Source organism: Pan paniscus, chromosome 15 (assembly GCF_029289425.2).
Source record: "Pan paniscus chromosome 15, NHGRI_mPanPan1-v2.0_pri, whole genome shotgun sequence".
NCBI lineage: Eukaryota > Metazoa > Chordata > Mammalia > Primates > Hominidae > Pan > Pan paniscus.
Window position 1 is genome coordinate 93,729,269 of NC_073264.2, and position 22,872 is coordinate 93,752,140.

The 22,872-nt window shown below is 47.1% G+C and overlaps 1 protein-coding gene across 3 annotated transcripts in view; it reads left to right on the top strand.

Annotated features, from left to right (window-relative positions):
- Nucleotides 1–22,872, top strand: part of RIN3 (Ras and Rab interactor 3) — a 174,930-nt gene that overhangs the window by 57,779 nt on the left and 94,279 nt on the right. For 2 of the 3 annotated variants that reach the window (XM_008958212.4, XM_003832783.4), the window contains exon 3: nucleotides 5,795–5,912. In XM_008958212.4, coding sequence (XP_008956460.1) covers nucleotides 5,795–5,912 — 118 coding nt within the window. Of the gene's footprint in view, nucleotides 1–687; nucleotides 888–5,794; nucleotides 5,913–22,872 lie in introns of those variants that run through there. The other variant, XM_055097966.2, reaches the window with a different exon arrangement.

Sequence of the window (22,872 nt, forward strand, 5' to 3'; positions counted from 1 at the left end):
TCACTCACAATTTTCTGACACCGGCTGGGTGTCCAATAATTTGGACACTACCCAGAGTTAGTGCAGACTCCACGGGCTGCTCCTCCTTCAGATGCCAGCCACAAGTGGGCTTCCCAGGCAACTGCACTTCTGTCCAATTTGGCTTCAAATTCAGGAGTTCCCATGATCCCCATTCAGGTTTGATAATCCGATAGGACAACTCAAAGACTCACAAAGTGTTATACTTCCAATTACAGTTTTGTATAAAAGATACAGCACAGGAACCACCAAATGGAAAAGGCACATAGGGCGAGGTCTGGGGCGGGGCAGCCACAGAGTCCCCATCACCTCTCCTCCTATTCGCAGGGGGAGTCCAGATGGGTCTGCAGCATCCTCAGTTCTTGCCTCCTCAGAAGACAGAATTTGACCAAGGGGGCATAAGGCAGAGTGAGAGACCGAGGCAAGTTTTAGAGCAGGAGTGAAAGTTTATTAATAAAGCTTTAGAGCAGGAACAAAAGGAAGGAAAGTACACTTGGAAGAGGGTCAGGTGGGTGACTTGAGAGATCAAGTGCATGGTTTCACCTTTGACTTAGGGTTTTCTGTGTTAGCATGCTTCCAGGGTCTTGTGTCCCTTCTCCCCTGAGTCTCAGAGTGGGCTTCTTCCCTTGGGGTGGGCTGTCCGCATGCGCAGTGGTCCGCCAGCACTTGGGAGGGGCCGCATGCGCAGTGTGTTTACTGGAGTTGTGCGCATACTCATTTGAGGCCTTCTTCCCTTAGCAGTCTGGTGTTTCTAGAAGAAGATCCTATGCCAGTTACACTCCGCCATTTTGCCTCTTAGTGCTCAAGCTTGAGCCCACGGGCACAGTTTGTGAGATGTAATCAAGAAGATGCTGATCACCAGTTTTCAGGTTTTTTTCTATCTCTTGGGAGACTGTGTTTCCCTGGGGTGCCAGCTGCAACCAATTATTAGAGAGACAGTTAATAACCGCCTGCCCATCATATAATGGTCGCCTGACATTCCTGGTCAGGGAGGGGACTCTCCTGCCCTGCTCATACCTGACTACCTACTGTAACATTTTCCCCTCAAGAGTCTAAGACCCCAATTCCTTGGGGAAAATGGATGGTCAGTCTTTTGTAACTGCTTCCTGCAGTTATAGAGAGGGGCGGTGGTGGTTGTTCTGTGGGTCTTGGCCTCGGCTAGCTGTCCTGGCAGTGTGGCTCCATGGGTTGGTGAAAGCAGTATCCAGCCAGGTCCAAGGGAGATGGGCAGAACTTTGCCTCTGCCATGACCCACTGATGGGAAGTCTGGTGGTCTCCTGTAGAAGGGTGACTCTTTTTTTTTCCTTTTTTTTTTTTTTGAGATGCAGTCTTGCTCTGTTGCCCAGGCTGGAGTACAGTAGTGCAATCTTGGCTCACTGCAACCTCTGCCTCCCAGATTGAAGCTATTCTCCTGCCTCAGCCTCCTGGGTAGTTGGGATTACAGGCATGCACCACTATACCTGACTAATTTTTGTATTGTTAGTAGAAATGGGGTTTCACCATGTTGGTCAGGCTGGTCTCGAACTCCTGACCTCAAGTGATCCCCCTGCCTCGGCCTCCCAAAGTGCTGGGGTTACAGGCATGAGCCACCGTGCCCGGCCAAAAGGGTGACTTTTGAATATTGAGGGGATGATATCTCTCACTGAGGATCAGCTGGAGATAAATCAGGTTATTAGATTTAGAAGACTGTAACAAAATAAGGGGGTGAGGACAGCTCCAAAAAATCCCAAGGTTGGTGACACACCCAGGTAGCTAACACTCCTAGAAACTGGGTGCATCTTCCTCCCAGCACATCAGTGTGTTCACCAGCCAGAAAGTCCAGAGGTTTTATTTCAGAGGTATGATTGATTAAATCATTGGCCATGTGATTGAACTCAGTCTCCAGTCCCCTTCTGTTGGTCACACGGGGGGGCCGAAGCTTCCAACCCTCTAAGCAGGTGCTTAGTCTTTCTGTGGCCAGCACCTCCCTTGAATCTAAGGTCCCACCAGGAGTCCCTGTTTAGTAGCAGAAACTCAGGTAAGGTCAAAAGGGGCTCATTATGAATAATAAAAGACACTCTCATCTCTCAGGAAATTCCACGGGTTTTTGAAGCTCTGTGCCAGGATTGGGTACAAAGACTGGCTATGTGTTTCTGTCTTACTATATACCACACACTCACATTCCCTCACACTGCTGGTTCCCATGGGCCTGGTGGCCAAGGAGGCAGCTCCACCTTGAACCTCCATAGAGGCAAAGCAACCTCATTTCTTTGAAATACACCATGTCCTGGTGTTAGTTCAATTTCAGGTGAATGCACTAGTTCATGGATGCTGCAGCTCCAAGTAGGGTGACAATTTGACAGTAGCTGAGGCTTGTCTCTGAGCCTCTGAGCGGAGAGCCAGGCCTGGCGGAGGCATCTAGATGTAAGCCAATGTCAAGCAGGAACACCTTCCAGGCAGGCACCACCCCCACCCCTGCCGTGAAGCAGTGTCGTTTGTCTGGGGTAATACCTGAGGTTTGTTTCCTCACACCAAGGAAATAAAGGACACGGACACACAAGAAATGAGGTTAAGAGCGGAGGTTTAAAAGGTGTAAGAACGAGAAAAGCTCTCTCCTGCAGAGAGAGGGGGTCCTGAACAGGTCTTCCGGTCCATGGTGAAGTGCAGGAGGTTTTATAGATGAGCTTGAGGAGGCAGTATCTGATTTACATAGAGTACCAGAGATTGGCTGGACAGGTGTGCCATTTGCATTGCATGCAAAGAAGCTGGCAGCCCCACCCTAATCTTTTATTATGTGATGGATTCTCTACCTGGCTATGTTGCCTGCTTTTCTACTGTACACATGGTGACAAAGAAAAGGGAAGATGGAGCCTCCATGTTAAACATACCTGGCTTCCAGGTAGCCCTTTTCTGTCGGCACAGCTGCCGGCATTCACCCATGCAAGCTTCCAGCTTGCTTGTCTATGTTTGCCACTTGAGTTTTCAGGCTGTTCTTTGTTAAAAAAGAAATGATTTGGGGGCTGCTTTTTGTTAAAAGGGAAGCTCAGCAGAGGACTCTGTTACCCTCACTATCTGCCTAAATAATTTCTTTTTAGCTCCTGTATCACCAGGAGTACCCCTTCCATCGCCCCCTGTTGCTCCTGCTTCTAATTCTCTCTTCATCCTGCTCTGCTGGAGGAGAGGGGCTGCTAAAAACACATTTCCAACCTCGGTTTGGTGACTAATGATTCATTGTGCTGCTGCTCTGGAAGGGCCATACACTCACGGAGACCAGGATCTTAAGCCTCAGGGCCACCCTCTGTAAGCCAAGTGGAGGCAAAATTGAGCACTGAGGATCTAGAGTTGAAGGTCCTGAGTTTCAGGTCTCAGCTCCACCACCTACAACTCTGTGATCATGAGCATTACTTGCCTCTCTCTGCCTCAGTGTCCTCATCTATAAAATGGGGATAACTATAGTGTCTCCCCCATAGGTTTAAGAGGAGAATTAAGTGAGATCATAGAATCTAATGCACTAGTATTTGGGTTTGGGCCAGACTAGGGAGGCCATTAATCAATAATATTAATATGGTTATAGTAATTTATTAACAATTATATATAACAACTATAGAATAACAATGATTATGATGATACAGCAATATAGTAATATTAGTAATCAATACAATGGCAGCAGAATTTGGGATATCACCAGAGCAAGGTCAGGACAGAGGGCTCCTCAGGAGCCTCCTGTGCTTGGGGCCGTATCCTCGTGTTACCAGAAAGGGCTCCCGATCCAGACCCCAAGAGAAGGTTCTTGGATCTGACACAAGAAGGAATTTGGGGTGAGTCCAAAGAATAAAGTGAAAGCAAGTTTATTAGAGAAGTAAAGAAGCAAAAGAATGGCTGCTCTATCCTGGTACACTGTCTCATACTCATGCTCGACTGATTATCCTTATGGTTATTTCTTGATTATTTGCTGAACAAGGGGTGGATTATTCATGAGTGTTCCAGGAAAGGGGCGGGCAATTCCCAGAACTAAGGGTCCCTCCCCTTTTTAGATATAGGCTAATTTCCTGACGTTGCCATGACATCTGTAAACTGTCATGGCGCTGGTGGGAGTGTCTTTTAGCATGCAGATGCATTATAATTAGCACATAATGAGCAGTGAGGACGACCAGAGGTCACTTTGATTGCCATCTTGGTTTTGGGGCGTTTGGGCCAGCTTCTTTACCACATCCTGTTTTGTCAGCAGGGTCTTTGTGACCTGTATCTTGTGCCCACCTCCTATCTTATCCTGTGACTTAGAATGCCCTAACCTCCTGGGAATGCAGCCCAGCAGGTCTCAGCCTTATTTTACCCAACCCCTATTCAAGATGGGGGTCACTCTGGTTCAAACAGACACTCAGATATCCCAGTGTCCCTGCTCCACAGCCTTTCTTCAGCAACCTTGGCCAGACACCTAGTTTTCCAAACTCTAACCCAGAAGCTTGGGGCTGGAGTGGGAGAGGCTTAAGCTCCAGGGGTGGGGTCAAGACAGGAGCAGGGAGGGGAAGACATGGACCAAGTCCTTCCCCTATCGAGGGATGCCCCTTCCCCCTTCCTGAGGAAGCTGTGCCACAGGAGGCTGGGGAGATTCCAGAAGGTGTCACCTGCCAAGGAGGGATGAGCTTGCTGAGACCTGCCAAGACTCAAAGGACATTTTAAAACAGCAGAGTTTGTGAAAGGCAGCAGAATCCTGCTCCCCATGCTTGCCCTCGGGACCCTCACTGGAGCAGAACCATTGCTCAGAGCGTGAGAAGGAGAAGCGAGTGTCCGTCAACATGCTGGCTCTGGGTGAGACCTCGGTTGGTGTTTGGTTTCTAGAGCACAGCTGCGTCCTCACAGCCTAGAGCCATGGTTTTATCAGAAGAGAGTAAACCCACAGCAGAAGCAAGTCTTCCTGCTCAGGACTTGGGGTCTGCATGCAGAGGCCTCATGGCATGGAGGTCCCAAGCGTTGACACCAGTGTCGGGGGGCCGAATCCAGTTCTTCCCTTATAGCTGTGAGACCTTGGCCAGGATCACCTTCCAGAGCGTGTCCTGTGGGCCAAGCCCTAACAGGTATTAACTCAGTCAGTCATCACACCAGCTTGAGGAGGGGACGTCCTGTTGTAATCAGAGAGTACCTCAGTTCCTTCATCTGTAAAATGGGGATAATAATAAAACTCATGGGGTGATGGAGAGGATGGAGCAAGTTACTCTATGTGGAGTGTCATCACAGCTCCTGTCTCAGCGAGAGCTCTATATTAAGTATTAGCTATTTTTATTTTTTCGGGGGAAAAAATGGTGTGAATTGACTAATATCTGTGATTGTTTCCAGCAGCCTCCCCCAGAGTGTACGTGCTGGGGTGAGAGTTGAAATTCAACCTGACTCCTGTACATTAGAGCTTTTCTGAGTGTAGACTCAGCACCGCTCACATAAGAGCCAGCCAATTCCAGCCCCACTTACAGAACCAGCGTCTCGGGGGCGGGGGCATAGGAATTTTAAGACCTCCCCCCGCCATGGACTCTGTGCCTCCAATACCCTTACAGAAACATTGACTTCATTGAACCCGTCAGTGGGCAAATGAGAAACTGAGCATGCAGGCTCCTCAATGTGGATGTGGGCCAGGTGGCGCAAGGCTCTTGGGGCAGAACCCCCAGTGTCCCTGAGGCATCCTTGCTCTCCCTAGCCTGCCTCATCATTTCAGGAACCTTCCAGATGACTTCCATCTCATGGTTGTCCTCCTCACCTTCACCCAAATCTTTAATTCACGGAGCTGCATCCCCTTCTTTGGTTTCAGATGTTCCTGGTCCGCCGGGACAGCAGCTCGAAGCAGCTGGTGCTCTGTGTCCACTTTCCTTCTCTGAACGAAAGCTCGGCCGAGGTGCTCGAATACACCATTAAGGAAGAAAAGTCGAGTAAGTACCCGTCTTCTCTGTTTTCACTTCGACCACACGGCAGCAGCAGCAGCAGAGAGGCTGCACCTTCTAACCACAGACTCCCCTGTATGCACTGATGGTGTTTAAAATTAGAAGGAGGAAAAGCTTTCAGTCACTGAAGTTACTTAGCCAGACTTGTTTTGAACTCAGTTCATCATCCAAAGTCAGTGTGAATTTCCACTCACCCTCGTCGCAGCTGGGTGGCTTTGCATTCTCATGGCCACATTGACGTTTCTTCTTGTTAGCTCAATGCAGGGATGCTGGAGAAAGGGAAGAAAAGGAGAAGAAATGTCTGCACCCTTGAGTCCTAGTGTCAGCTCAGCACACACTCAATCCATGATTGCAGACAAGTCACTTAATCTTTCTGAGCCTCAGTTTTCTCTTCTGTCAAGTGGACATAATAGTCACAGAGCTTTTGTGAGGGTCAAAGGGACAAACACTTTGAAAGACAAAAATCTGGGCCAGGCTTGATGGCTCACGCCTATAATTCCAACACTTCAGAAGGCAGAGGCCAGAGGATTTCTTGAGCCCGGGATCTGGAGACTAGCCTGGGCAACATAGAAAGACCCCCTCTCTACAAAAAATAAATAAGCCAGGTGTGGTGGCATGCACCTGTGGTCCCACCTACTTGGGAGGCCAAGGTGGAAGATTGGCTTGAGCCAGGGAGAGTGAGGCTGCAGTGAGCTATGATTATGCTACTGCATTCCATCCTGGGTGACAGAGGGAGATCTGGCCTAAAAAAAAGAAAAAAGAAAAAAAAGAAAAAAGAAGGACAAAAATCCTGTGTGTGCATAGTGCTACTGGAAGTAGGCATGGGCCTCAGTGGGAAAATGTTTGGGGGCCCCCTCTCTAGGGTGGGTTTGTTCTGATAATACAGTGTCACTGGGTTTGGGGCCCTTGTGGACTGCTGGGCACCCATCTGTGCCAGCTTTCTCCTCCTCACATGGTATAACCGCTCAATGGGTACTTCTCCCCCTCTGCCCAGATAGACCCAATTTATCAAGACGGGAATTGCAACAGAGAAAGAGTTTGATGTACATAAAGCCAACTAAACAGGAGACGGAGTTTTATTATTACTCAAATCAGCCTCCCTGAAAATTCGGAGGCTAGGGTTTTTTAAAGACAGTTTGGCGGGTAGGAGGGGTATGGAGGGGGAATGCTGATTGGTTGGGTCAGGGATGGAATCACAGGGAGTTGAATCTGTCTTCTTGCACTGAGTCAGTTCCTGGGTGAGGGCCACAAGACCAAAGGAGCCAGTTTACTGGTCTGGGTGGCTGGCACCAGCTGATCCATAAGAAAGAATGCAGACCTCAAACACCAATCTTAGGTTTTATAATAGTAGCATTATCTACAGGAGCAACTGGGGACATTAGTGATCTTGTGGCCTCTGGCTACGTGACTCCTGAGCCATAATTTCTTTTATTCTTTTCTTTTCTTTTTTTGAGATGGAGTTTCGCTCTTGTTGCCCAGGTTGGAGTACAATGGCGTGATCTTGGCTCACTGCAACCTCCGCCTCCCGGGTTCAAGCGATTCTCCTGCCTCAGCCTCCCGAGTAGCTGGGATTACAGGCATGTGCCACCACACCTGGCTAATTTTTGTATTTTTAGTAGAGACGGAGTTTCTGCATGTTGGTCAGGCTGGTCTTGAACCCCCCACCTCAGGTGATCCGCCTGCCTCAGCCTCCCTAAGTGCTGGGATTACAGGCGTGAGCCATCGTGCCCGGCCCTGAGCCATAATTTCTAATCTTGTGGCTAATTTGTTAGTTTTGCAAAGGCGGCCTGGTCTCCAGGCAAGGAGGAGGTTTGTTTCAGGGAGAGGCTGTTACCATCTTTGTTTCAAAGCTAAACAATAAACTAAATTCCTCCCAGAGTTAGTTCGGCCTATGCCCAGGAATGAACAAGGGCAGTTTGGAGGTTAATGGCAAGATGGAATTGGTTGAGTCAGATCTCTTTCATTGTCATCATTTCCTCGTCATAATTTTTGCAAAAGCAGTTTCAATGGCTATGTGTATACATGCCAGGCATTCAGATCCAAACAGCCTGTTAGAAGAATCTATAGAATATTCCAAGCACTGGTTTACATCTCTTGTAAATGGATCCATCTCTTGTAAATGGAAGCCTTTTACCCTCAGCTAGCAGCAGAGTGACAACAGTTAAGATTCATTAACTATTCTCAAGTGTTTGTTTCTCAAGAAACATGTGTGCCTGGCACTGGGAAGATGCAAAGATGAAGAAAACAGAGTTCCTGGCCTCAGGGGCCTCCAAGTCTGGTTGGAGGGTGGGGACACACTGGTATGGGAAACAGACATCACTTGCTGTGCAGTATAGCATTACTGCATTTGCATTACTGCAAAGGGACCTCTGGCTGGGGACACAGAGGATACAGGTCACTGTGGGAAGGATTCAGGAGGGTGTCAAAGAGGAAGAAGCCTCAGGCTGGGTCCTGAAGGTGAGTATATTAGTTCAAGTGAAGGTTAAACTTCTAGCGCTAGAAGTAGACTAGGAAGGGAATGCAGAAGCAGGTTACCTTTCCTGCTATAAGGAGGTCTTTCCGCAGAGACCCAGAGCCCCACAGAATGGATAAAACACAACTCGCTGGGCACAGCGGCTCAAGCCTGTAATCCCAGCACTTTGGGAGGCCGAGGCAGGTGGATCACGAAGTCAAGAGATTGACCTGGCCAACAAGGTGAAACCCTGTCTCCACTAAAAATACAAAAATTAGCTGGGTGTGGTGGCATGCACCTGTAGTTCCAGCTACTTGGGAGGCTGAGGCAGAATTACTTGAACCTGGGAGGCAGAGGTTGCAGTGAGCTGAGACTGCACCACTGCACTCCAGCCTGGCGACAGAGTGAGACTCCGTCTCAACAACAACAACAAAAACAAAACACAACCCACACATTCATGTGTTCAGCAGAGAGTTATGGAGTGCCCACTCTGTGCCAGGCACTGTTCACTGCCTCTCAGAGCTCACTTCAGATGGAGGGAGGGGATGATAAGCAGATAACCATCCAGGATGACTGGCAGATGGAGAGGTGTGCTATGGGGAACGTGTGAACATGGATAATTAGCTAGCTACTGCAAGAACCAGCATAATGGCTTAAACCCAGAAGCTGGTTTCCCACTCACAGGCAAGATTCCTGCCCAGTGGGGAAGGAACAGGGACCCCAATGGAAGAAGAGGCTCTGCCACCTTCAGCGTGCAGCCTCCAGTTTCCTAGGACTGACTCCAAGCCAGTAGGCTGGAAGGGGGAAAGAGCATGGAGAAGGCTTGTGGTCCCGTCTTCCTGCCAAGGCCTAGGAGTGGGTGTGTCACCTGTGCCGCATTCCATTGGCTAGAACTTGGTCACAAGATCACACCTAACTGCAAGGGAAACTGGGTCCAGCCACATGCCCTGGAAAAAAAACAGCACCTGGGTTTTGAACTGCTAGAAGCCTGATCCATGGGTAGTAAGGATAGCGAGTGTAGGGTTGGGGCAAATCATTTATATAGCAAACTTGATTGACCTCTCCGTCTTGTGAAGTCCAGCGGGGAAGAAAGTGTGAGGTTCTCAAAGAAGGAAGAGAGTGTTATGGTTTTCCCAGACCAAGTATACAGCACCCTCTGATGACAGCAGAAGAGGTAGGGCTGTTTGGGGCATCCACTGTTCTCCAAGAACCTGAGTCTCTTCTCATTTGGCCAGGGCCAGGCCTTCTTAGCAGGTGCCTCTGGGGTCACACAGCCCCTGGCTGTGCTTATGGTCTCCCGGGAGATAGAGAGGACCATCGCCTATCTATTAGTAGATAATAGAGACCAGGAGGGTGCAGACCTGTCTCTTACTAAGAGCAGCCAGGCTTTCAGAGACTCGGCTGCCACCTGCCAGTTACCTACAACTTTCGGAAACCCAAGAGCCAGCTGTGCTCTTGAATTTCCACAGCAACATTGGGAAAGTAGCTGAGGTTGGAGGTTATGATGAGCTGAGCTTATCAGCCAGTGCTCTAGGAGCCTGAGGAGGGAGTGCTGTTCACGGCCAGGGTGGCCAGGAAGGCTTCTTGGAGGAAAGGCACATCAGGCTGGACCGGCAGACTGTCTGAAAGTTCTGCCCACGTCCTTTGTGCCATACTCCTTCCCCACCTCCCCGCCCAGCCTCCAGGGTCACCACTCTGCTGTCTCTCCAACCCAGTGACACCCCTGGAAACCAGGACATTGTATCTGGTTACATGTCTCATTTTCCATTAGGCACCAATGAAAAACTAGAGCTGGATGGTCGTTAAAGCAGTAAAAACAGGATTTGCTCAAAACTATTGCAATAAAGACAAAGAGACCTCAGTATAGAACTGGGCTCAACTCCAAATACAGCATGGGCGAGTGGGGGTTATAGCCAAGGAGCAGGGTGGGAGGCAGTGGATGGAAAATCACTAAGGGGAAACATCAGGGGCAGGGAGGATTCTGGCGAAACTGACCCAACAGGATTCTTGCTGAAGGCAGGCAGGGTGATCAGACAGCACCCGGGGGATGGTGGAGGACGAGGAAACTGATCAGATATCGACAGTGATCAGATATCAAGGGGGAGGTGTTTTTCTAAACCAGTGAAGCAGGATTCTTGCTAAAACTGGATTTTAGGAGGCACAGATGGGCCTAGGAGAAGGTTCAGAAGCCTGACTAAAGTTTGGTCAAGTGAAGAATTTTTTCAAGCCTAAGGGACAAATTGGGTCACTCAGAGACAGAGACGGCCAGCCTACTTCTATGGGTTCTTTCTTCCTCCCAGGGCCGTGTGGCCGATTCTCACTTTCCATTTTTAAACTTTTAAAAATTCAGTGCTCAATTTGCTGAAAATATGATGAAAACCAAAAATCTTTCTTGTAACCTAACACTTCCATCATCGTTCATGTGCATTCACTGTAAATACACAGGTGTCATCCATAAGTTTGTGTGTGTGTGGTTTTGCTGTTTCCTTTTTTACTTTTTTTTTTTTTTTCTGAGATGGAGTCTTGCTCTATCGCCCAGGCCGGAGTGCAGTGGTGTGGTATGATCTTGGCTTACTGCAACCTCTGCCTCCCGAGTTCAAGCAAGTCTCCAGCCTCAGCCTCCTGAGTAGCTGGGACTACAGGCATGCGCCATCACGTCCGGCTAATTTTTGTGTATTTAGTGGAAACCAGGTTTCACCATGTTGGCCAGGCTGGTCTCGAACTCCTGACCTCAGGTAATCTGCCTGCCTGAGCCGCCCAAAGTGTTGGGATTACAGGCGTGAGCCACCCCGCCTGGCCTGCCGTGTCCTTGTATTACTCCATTGCTCTCCAAACCTCACTCCCCTGAGGTCAGCCACTAGCATGCACCCAGACAACATTAAGAAAGCAGCAGGTAACTTGTTTCTTTGCCGAGTTAATGTGCCGCTCCTGCCTCTTTGCTCTCTTCCTGTTTGATGCCCTCCTCCTTGACACAGCAGTTGAGACAGACCATGGAAGCCACACAGCTTTTTGAATCCCGCTGTTTTCTCCTGCCTGTGTGACCTTGTGCAAGTTACTTTACCTCTCCAGGCCTCAGTTGCCTTGCCTGTAAGATGGGGATAATGATGGTGCTGTCATCACAGGGCACTGGAAAGGGTTCGTGTGTCTACACTGCTTAGGACTTTAGACACTGTGGCCACGGTGACTGCAGTAGGGGGTGATCTGAGGGGGAAGTGGTCAAGGGAAAGGCCCAGGCCTGGAACTGGGGCCTTTTGTTGGGGTTCCCCACACAGAGCTGAGGCAAGGGAAAGAGACGTGGGGATACCCTAAAAGGGGTAGCCAGCTTGATCTGTGACTCTGCTCTGTTTGAAGAAGAAACACTCGCTCTGACCACTTCCGTTTCCATGTGCCTGGATTGTCCTCTAGTTTCTTGTTAAGTGTTTCCTTGAAACTCCCTGAAGCGGTCAGCTTGGGCTAGTCTTGCTGTGGTAACAAACAACCCTAACCCCAGTTGCTTGCACACACATGGGTGTGTACACAAAGTAAAATGAGTGTGTAGCTGGCCCTCCAACCTGTGGTTTCCACATCCACGGATTTAATCAAACATGGATCAAAAATATTCAAAGAAAAAAAAGATGAAAAATAACAACACAACAATAAAAAATAATGTAAATTAAAATATAGTATAACAACTGTGTATATAGCATTTACATTGTATTAGGTATTAGAAGTAACCTAGAAATGATTTAAAGCAGAGCTCCCCAACCTTTTTGGCACCAGCTCCATCCATGTCCCTGCAAAGAACATGATCTCATTCATTTTAATGGCTGCTTAGTATTCCATGGTGTATATGCACTGTATTTTTCCACGGATGGGATGGGGGATGGTTTCTGGGTGAAACTGTTCCACTTCAGATCATCAGGCATTAGATTCTCATAAGGAGCCTGCAACCTAGATCCCTTCCATGCACAGTTCACAATAGGGTTCTTGCTCCTATGAGAATCTAATGCTGCCACTGATCTGGCAGGAGGCAGAGCTCCAGTGGTGAAGCTCGCCCTCCCAATGCTTACCCCCTGCTCTGTGCCCCGGTTCCTACCAGTTCCCTGGCCCAGGAGTTGGGGACCCCTCATTTAAAGTATACAGGAGGACGTGCATACGTTATAGGCAGATACTATGCCATTTCATATCAAGGACTTGAGCATCCTCAGATTTCGGTTTCTGAGGGGGTGGGGGGGTCTTGAAACCAACGTCCCACAGATACCAAGGGACAATTGTATTTCTCACTCAGGTGACATGCCATCTGAGGCTCTTTGCAACAACTTGTGTATATTGCAATGCAGGCTGAAGGAGCAGCACCCATCTGGGACGTTCAGGCGGGAAGAGAAAGCAGAATCCATGACTGTTCCCAAAGGTTCCACTCAGAGAAGGCAGGTGTCACTTCCCTTCACATCTCATTGGCTGAAACAGGTCACATGGCCAGGCCAGCCTCCAGTAGGATGGGAAGTCTAATCCTCCGGCAAGCATGTGACCCAGAGGGCGGGGTAGCCACCATTTTGAACAAGCACTATGTGAACAACCATCTCCTGCATCCCCAGTCCTCCTCTCTGCTGCGCAAAGGGAACAAGAGATGTCTTGGTCACCACTTGGCCTCACTGGGGACCCTCAGAGGCCCGATGTGTGTGGAGAGAGAGGGGACCAGCAGAAGAGGCATGGGGGCAGTGGATGTATGGGATGACGGGCCGAGACTCAAGATGGAAGGGAGGCTAGCACAGCTGCTGAGCTGCAGCCTGCCCGTTTATGGCTGAAACGAGCCACCTGGCCAGGAGGACACTAGCTACTTTTTCATTGATGGGCTTTGAAGATGGTGACAATGACAGATTCAGGTGATGGCGTCTTTCTGCTGGCTGCTTTAAAAAGAAGGCCACTTGGCCCCATCTCCAGAATAGGAACCATGAGACAGTGACAAATGCCCATACAGGAAGTGAGCTGCCCAGCACTCACGATCTGAGCCATTTGCCCCTTGTTTCCCAGGTAGCCCCTCTTCATTCCCTGCCTATTCCCCTGGCTTGCTTTATTTATTTATTTATTTATAGAGACAGAGTCTTGTTCTGTTGCCCAGGCTACAGTGCAGTGGCGCAATCATAGCTCACTGCAGCCGCAGCTGCAACTCCCTGGGCTCAAGCGATCCTCCTGCCTTAGCCGCCCAAGTAGCTGGGATGACAGGTGTGTGCCACTGTGCCTGGGTAATTTTTTAATTTTTTGTAGAGATGGGGTCTCTGTGTTGTCCAGGCTGGTCTCAAACTGGCCTCCCAAAGTGCTGGATTTACATTTTGATTTAAATCCAGGTCAAATCTCTTTCTAGGATAATGGGTCAGCTGGTGAAAGGGTCAAACTTAAGAGCAGAACTCAAAGGCTTTGTGGGTGACGCTGACACCCATGCACATGGATCTCCACTGCCCAGGAGGACTCATCTAGAATTTCTCCTTTCCTGAATTTAAAACGTCCCCATAGTCCAGTGGTGATAACCACCAATGCCAATTAGCACAAGGGTTCACTACATTCGCCCATGACATGGGCTCCCTTCCCAGGGACAGATGTGTCAACTTCAACTACTTAACCTAAAAGCACATGCCTTAGAGTGGGCGACTTGTTCGGTGCAAGAAGCAATCCTACCTGAGCTAGTCCAGCAGGTTTTTTTGTTTGTTTGTTTGTTTGTTGTTTGTTTTCACAGTTTCACTCTATCAGGCTCTGGAGTGCAGTAGTGTGATCACAGCTCACTGCAGCCTCAACCTCCTGGGCTCAAGCGATCCTCCCCAAGTTGCTGGGACTACAGGTACACGCCGCTGTGCCTGGCTAATTTTTGTATTTTCTGTAGAGGCAGGGTTTCATCATGTTGTGCAGTTTCAGTCCATAAAAAGTAAGGAGTGATTATTATTAAAAGAGGGATTGGTGTCGAGAAGGCAGCCTCTTGATATTTCAGCAGTGAGGAAGTACTGATGGCATCGTGGTAATCTTGCACTCTTGTTAATGCAAACTTCTTTTGAGAGCTTAAACTTTAGAAAGGCTGGCAGTTCTGGGTTTTAATTCTCTGTCACCTTGTGACATCAGACATGTTACTTAATTTCTCTGCTTCACCTTCCTCATCTGCAACATGGGAACTCTGCAACACAGCTACTGGGAGGAGTGATGAGCAAATCAATCGGTGACTACTCATAGGGGCTTGGGACCGTGTTGCCTGGCACATGGGACGCGCTCCACAACTTTGTCTCCTGGATGAAATGGGGACATTTATGGGAAAAAGCCTGTGTGTAGTAAGCACACCATAAATACTAGCAGCTATAATTAGCTATGGAGTTTGAGCAGCATGCAGTTCATACCACAAAACCCATCGTTTCCTGCAACACTTTGCTCTTGGAGAACTCCTGTAAGATGTTGATTCGTTCTTCTTATCTCACATTGGTTATTACTCATAGAGGTTTTGGCTAAAATAACCACAGTTTATTTCTTTCTGTTTTCAGCATTCCCCTTTTCAGCCTCCAACACTGGAGTTGGGCCAGGAAAAAAATACATCATGAGATAATTTAACTCCAAGAACTTTATTGTAAAACTTCAGTGGTGAATTTCTTTTTAAAAAAAAATAGATCTTGAATCATAGTGGTGTATTCTTAGCCTCTTTTTTTCACTTAGACATTTTATTATGAGCTTTCTCTGTGTTATTGAACATTTCAAAGACTTTGCAACCAATTAAATATGTGTTGGATGGCTTCTGAAGGAAGACAGTATGACAGGCTTGAAGACAGGGTTCTTGGCATTGAACCAGTGGGAGAGACAGGCTCATGCGTACGTAACCAGAAATACAAGTCGTTCGAACTGTCCTAAATGTTAGAATGTAAGCATGTACTCTGGGTCATCAAAACCAATGACAGTCAGGGAAATCCACCCAGGCCTACTTTGGGCCTTGGACGATGGAAAATATTTGTGAAAAAGAGAAATTGAGGAACAGATGTGTTAAGCTGAGTCCACAGCCTGCATCAGGGCTCAGAGGCAGGAAAAAGAAAATCAGGAAAGGGTGGAACTCTGTTGGGGGAGAGGTAGATTGGAAGTAGAATCAAAGTTGAGGCTAGAAGGTGGGATTCGGCCAGGTCATGAAAGACCTTGACAACAACCCCAGGGTGTTAGAGATTTGGTTTGTAGTGTTATCGGAAGCCACGCAAAGGTTTTGAGCAGGAAGTAGCCCTATGAGATTGGTGCTTCAGAGTAGAGCTTGACTGTGTGGGAGCTGAACAAGACAGTTACTCTGCCAGGACAGAGGAAGAGGAGGAAGGTGCTTGAGACACCTGTCTCAGGTAATGGCCTTCCTGGCTGCCTAGGAACTGGGACTGGGGAGCTAAGATAAGGGGCAGGCCCTGGGGCAGCCATTACCCACAAGAAGGGAAGCCCTTTCAGTGGGTTGGGGCCTGTGAGGGGCTGCAGTACAGTAATGCCCCTCCAGGAAACGGGAACATAGGAACAGTGGAGGAGTTTGTTTTGCAAGGAGAGAACTGGACACAGGAAGAAGTTTTGACAGAGATGGAGAAAGATCTAGAACAGATGGCCTCAGAGGCAAGAGAAAAGGGAGAGATGAGGGAAATGGGTTAGTACTGTGGGTGGCCAAGCCTGAGTGTACATGGGCTGCCACCTTCAGGGGCCTTGCAGCTTTAGAAAGTACATCTAAGTTGGGAAAGCAGCCCAACTCAACTGTCTCGGGGGTCCAGAAACCACTGCACAGACACCCCTCTTTTGGAAGTGACTGCAAGTGGGGTCAGGGGTCAGAGCCCAGGCCACAGTGCTTCCTGGGCTTCCTGTCACAGGAGAGCACTGGGTTTGGATAATCTTGGCTCAGCATATCTTAGTCTATTTGTGCTGCTTTAACAAAATACCAAGGCTGGGTAATTTATAAAGAATGGAAATTTATTTCTCACAATTTGCAAGACTGGGAAGTCCAAGATCAGGACACCAGCAGGTTCTCTTGTCTAGTGAGGGCTGCTGTCTGATCCAAGATGGCTCCTTGAAGCTGTGTTCTCTGGAGACGAGGGATGCTATGTCCTCACTTGGCCAAAGGCAGAAGGGCAAGAGAGCTGAATACTGTGTGAAGTCTCTTTTATCAGAGTCTTAATCCCATCCACGAGGGAGGAGCTCTCATGGCCTAATCACATTTTAAAGGCCCCAACTCCTCATACCATCATGTTGGCCATTAAGTTTCAACACGTGAATTTCGGAGGGGACCCATTCAAGCCATAGCACTCTTTTTTTTTTTTTGAGATGGAGTTTCGCTCTTGTTGCCCAGGCTGGAGTGCAGTGGCGCGATCTCTGCTCACTGCAACTTCCGCCTCCTGGGTTCAAGCAATTCTCCTGTCTCAGCCTCCCAAGTAGCTGGGATTACAGGCATGTGCCGCCACCCCTGGCAATTTTGTATTTTTAGTAGGGACAGTGTTTCTCCATGTTGATCAGGCTGGTCTTGAATTCCCAACCTCAGGTGATCCGCCTGCCTCGGCCTCCCAAAGTGCTGGGATTACAAGTGTGAGCCACCATGCCCAGCTGCCATAGCACTCTTTTATAAGGGCACTAATCCCATTCATGAGGGTGGATCCCTCATGATTCCACCCTCATGACTTAATCAGTATCATAAAGACCCTACCCCTTAATACTCTTGCATCAGGAGTTAGGTTTCATCATAGGAATTTGGGGGGACACCAGTATTCAGATCATAGCAGCGTGAAAGGAGGCAACATCTGGGCAATCACCTTCCTTTCAGGTTGTGTCTGCCTCCCTCTCCCACCCTCCCTGAAAACCTCTCTGGAAATTCTCTACTCAGTAACCATACTAGTACTAGCACGTGCAAGACTAACACCACCATAAAGCAGCGCTCTCTGCCAGGGCAGTGTGCATCTTAGCAGGAATAAAAGCTCTCGTATTGGTGTTATCACGGAATGTCAGTCATTAGCCCATGAAGTGTAGGAGTTAGTTTGTCCTGGCCATCCTGAAATAGCAGAGGAGCGGGAACCTGTTCTATGTAAGGCTCTTTCTGACTGACCGCATCCTCCCCATGCCCACATTCACCCAGACCCTCTGACTTCCCTGCAAGGCTACTTAGGTGCACAGTGAAGTTTCTTGGTTTCTTGCCTGTTCTTGCCTGTTCAGAGTGATTTCTCCAGGTTGTCACAGTGCAAAGCCCCCTGGAAGAGTAGCAGTCCCTACAGCCTCCTCCAGGACCACCCTACTTCATTTCTCTCCTCTCTTTTGCATGTATTGTGTTCACTCCCACCTCTGAGCCTTTGCTTGTGCCATTTCCTCTGCTTGGGTTGGTCTCCCCACTCCTCTCAGCTCATCAGGTGTTCCCTATCCTTCATTATCTGTTTCATATTGTCGCATCTTCTTTCCCCAGCTGGGCTGGAAGCTTTATGTCTCATACAACATCTGTGTTCCATTGTCCAGCAGAGGGCAGAGCCTGTTGCAAGTGTTCAGCAAATACTGGTCGACTGGCTAATAACAGCTCACACTTGTGCAGGGAGACAGCCTGATCTGGATGGACTGAGAGGGTGGGCTTTGGAACCCAGTGGATCCAAATTAAAATCCCACCCCTTTGCTTTCATCAGTTGTGAGATCTTGACAATGCCACTCAAACCTCTATCTCACTAAGCCTTGGCTTTCTCAACTGTGAAATGGGCTCATAATCATAGTGGTGATTAACTGAAACTTTGTGCAATAATAGTGCCTGGCACACAGTAGGTGCTCATAAAAAGTTAGTTGTCTCTCCTCCATTCCTGATTGCCCCCCTTCCCATGTGACGTGGGTGTTTAGGATTAGAAAACCTGGCTTCTGTCCGGTCTGGCATGTTAGAAAGTTGAAGTCATCACTTGGTCCTAATAAGTAAAACCCTGACCAAACTGAAAAGTCAACAACTCTTCTTGGATCTGTCATAAAGGTGGGGTCACAGGTCAAGTCACTGCCCCCAAAATTGGAGAGACTAATAGGCAAATGCAGAGAACTGCAGCTTGCCAGAGCAGAAACCCACAGGCACAAACTCCCATGGGAACCAGTGCTGAGCTAGGGAAACCCAATGTGTAACTGATGAACTAGTGGATGTTCACTGTGGACAGGCCTGAGTTAAAACTCCAGGGAAGCCAGTCATCTAGGGGCCTCCACACTTTTGTGAGTTTTACCACCAGTAGCTTGACCAGGTTCCTGCAGTGAATATCAAAGATCTCATGCATCCTGCAGGAAGAAGGGAAAAGGAACATTTTGGAAATATGCCAGAGCAGTCTGTTCTTCTCAATAAGGTATGCTTTCAGAGCTGATACAGTTTGGATCTGTCTCTGCTCAAATTGCGTGTTGAATTGCAATCCCCAATGCTGGAGGTGGGGCCTGGTGGGAGGTGTTTGGGTCACAGGGGTGGATCCCTCATGGCTTGATGCTATCTTCCCAGTAATGAGTTCTGGTGAGATCTGGCTGTTTAAAAGTGTATGGCACCCTCCTGCTCAACCTAACTTGCTCCTGCTTTTCATGTGAAGTGCCTGCTCCCACTTCACCTTCCACCATAATTGAAAGCTCCCCAAGGTTTCACCAGAAGCTGAGCTGATACGAGCACCGTGCTTCCTGTAAAGCCTGCAGAACCATGAGCCAGTTAAACCTCTTTTCATTATAAATTACCCAGTCTCAGATATTTCTTTATAGCAATGCAAGAATGGCCTAATACCAGAGCCTAACCTGCCTGGGAAAGGGAAATACCCAACTCCAGCCCATTTTAGCCATCCTGCCCAACTTAAAGGAGGAAAAAACTGAGACATACTTTTGAAGTTAACAGTCCAGAGGCACAGGCTCAGTGAAAGACTGAGACTTACCCATAGGATTTAGAACTCTCCCCCTCCCCAATACCTTCTCATCATATCACTAAAGGCCTGTTTATAGCAGTTCCTTTTATCTAGTACATTACATTTGGCCATCAAGAGAAACTTACAAGACATATTAAAAGGCATTAAACACTGTCTGAAGAGGTATGGCAAGCATGAGAACAGACTCACATATGGTAGAGAGGTTGGAATGGTCAGACCAATAATTTAAAGCAACTGTGATTAAGGTGCTAAGGACTCTAATGGCTAAAGTAGATGACAGCATGCAAGGACAAATGGGGAATGTAAGCGGAGAGATGGAAGTTCCAAGAAAGAACCAAAAAAATGCTAGAGACCAAAAACACTGTAACAGAAATGCAGAATGCCTTAGATAGGCTTGTTAATAGACTGTACATGGCTGAGAAAGGAATCTCTGAGCATGATAATATCTTGATAGAAACCACCAAAACTGAAAAAGCAAAGAGAAAAAAGACTGAACAAAAACACAGAACAGAGTATCTAAGAACTGTGGGACAACTACAAAAGGTGTAACAGACATATAATGGGAATTCCAGAAGGAGAAAAAAGAAAGGCACAGAAAAAATATTTGAAACAATAATGACTGAGAACTTCCTCAAATTAATATCAGACACCTAACCACAGGCTAGGAAGGTCAGAAAACACTGAGCAAGATCAATGCCAAAACAACTAACCTAGGCATACCATTTTCAAACTACAGAAATTCAAAGAAAAAGTCTTGAAAAAAAGCCAGAGGGGGGAGAAAAACACCTTGCCTATAGAGGAACAAAGATAAGAATTACATCTGACTTCTCAGAAATCATGCAAGCAAGAAGATAGTGGAGTGAAATATTTAGTATTGAGAGAAAAAAAACACCAACCAAGATTTCTGTACCTTGTGAAATTGTTCCTTCAAAAGTGAAGGAAAAATAAAGACTTTCTCGAACAAACAAAAAGTCAGGGGATTTGTTGCTATTAGACCTGCCTTGCAAATGTTAAAATTTCTTTAGAGAGAAAGAAAATGATAAAGGTCAGAAACTCAGTTCCATATAAAGAAAGGAAGAGCATCAGAGAAGGAATAAGTGAAGGCAAAAGAAAAATGTTTACTTTTCTTATTCTTAATTGACCTAACAGATAACAGTTTGTTGGAAATAATGGCAATAGTATATTCTATTACTTATGCTTATGTGTGTATGTATATCTATATATAAGCAAAATGATGGCCCAACAATGATACAAGGAATGGGAGGAAGAAATTAAGATTGTTTTGTTATTAGAAGGTACAGTTGACCAGGTGCAGTGGCTCACACCTGTAATCCCAACACTTTGGGAGGCCGAGGCGGGTGGATCACCTGAGGTCAGGAGTTTGAGACCAGCCTGGCCAACATGGTAAAACCACGTCTCTACTAAAAATACAAAAAATTAGCTGGGCCTGGTGGTTTCCCTGTAATCCCAGCTACTCGGGAGGCTGAGACAAGAGAATTGCTTGAACCCAGGAAGCAGAGTTTGCAGTGAGCCGAGATCAGGCCATTGCACTCCAGCCTGGGCGACAGAGTGAGACTCTGTCTCAAAAAAAAAAAAAAAAAAAGGTACAGTTGTTCCTTGGTGTCTATGGGGGATTGATTCCAGGACCACCTTCACAATTCCAAAATCAGTAGGTACTTGAGTCTCTGATAAAAAATGGTGTAGTGTTAGCATATAACCTATGCACACCCTCCTGTATACTTTAAATCACCTCCAGACTGCTTGTAATACCCAATACAATGTAAGTACTATGTAAATAGTTGTTATACTGTATTGCTTTTAAATTTTGTATTATTATTATTATTATTATTATTATTATTATTATGAGACAGAGTCTTACTCTGTCGCCCAGGCTGGAGTGCAGTGGTGTGATCTTGGCTCACTGCAACCTCTGCCTCCTGGGTTGAAGAGATTCTCCTGCCTCAGCTTCCTGAGTAGCTGAGATGACAAGGCTGCACCACCATGCCCAGCTAATTTTTTGTGTTTTTAGAGATGGGGTTTCGCCATGTTGGCCAGGCTGGTCTCGAACTCCTGACCTCAGGTGATCCACCCACCTCGGCCTCCCAAAGTGCTGGGATTACAGGCATGAGCCACCATACCCAGCCAAAATTTGTTTTTTTTTTTCCTGAATATTTTCAATCCATGGTTGGTTGAATCTACATGTGTGAAAGCTGCAGATATGGAGGGCCAACTGTCCTCACAACGTGTGAAGCAGTATAGCGTTATTTGAAAATGGACTTGGATTGGTTGTAAATGTATGTTGCAAACTCTAGGACAACCACTAAAAAAAAAATTTAAAAAGAAGTATAATAAAGGAGAGAAAATAGAATCATATAAAATGCCAATTAAAACTACAAAAGGCAGAAAAAGAGTGGAAGACAAAAGTGGGACCAAAGAACAAGGACAACAAATAGAAAACAGTAACAAATATGGTAGATGTCAATCCAGCAATATCAATATCACTTTGAATTTTAATGGTCCAAATGCACTAATTAAAAGAGAGAGGTTGTCAGAGTAGATCAAGAAACAAGACCCACTATATGCGGTCTACAAGAAACCCACTTTAAATATAAAGACACATATAGATTAACAGTAAATGGATGGAGAAAGGTATACCATGCTAACACTAAATTGGACACAGGAAGGGGAACATCACACACCAGGGCCTGTTGTGGGGTGGGGGGAAGGGGGAGGGGTTGCATTAGGAGATATACGTAATGTAAATGATGAGTTAATGGGTGCAGCACACCAACATGGCACATTTATACATATGTAACAAACCTGCACGTTGTGCACATGTACCCTAGAACTTAAAGTATAATAATAATAATAATAATAAAAAGCTGAGGTAACTTTATTAATTTCAGTCAGGGTAGACTTCAGACTGAGTAAAGTAAGGGATAAAGAGAGGCATTAAAATGGAGCAGTACTCCAAGAAGATCTAACAGTCCTTTATGTGTGTGTGCCTAACAACAGAACATCAAAATACTTAAGGCAAAAGCTGATGGAACTACAAGGAGAAATAGATTAATCTACTATCATAGTTGGAGACTTCAGCACCCCTCCATCAGACATAGGCAGATATAGCGGGTGGAAAATCAGTAAGAACATAGTTGAATTCAGCAGCACCATAATCAACTGGATATGGTGGACATCTATAGACTATTTTATCCAACAATAACAGAATGCACATTCTTTTGAAGCCCACCTGGAACATTCACCAAGATAGACCACATCCTGGGCCGTAATACACACCTTAAAAAAAATTTAAAAGGCTTGCAATCAGGCCAGGCATGGTGGCTCACACCTGTAATCCCAGCACTTTGGGAGGCCAAGGCGGGCAGATCACCTGAGGTCGGGAGTTTGAGACCACCCTGACTGATATGGAGAAACCCCATCTCTACTAAAAATACAAAATTAGCCGGGCATGGTGGCGCATGCCTGTAATCCCAGCTACTCAGGAGGCTGAGGCAGGAGAATCACCTGAACCTGGGAGGCAGAGGTTGCAGTGAGCCAAGATCATGCCATTGCACTCCAGCCTGGGCAACAAGAGCGAAACTCTGTCTCAAAAAAAAAAAAAAAATTGTAATCATACAATGTCTTCTCT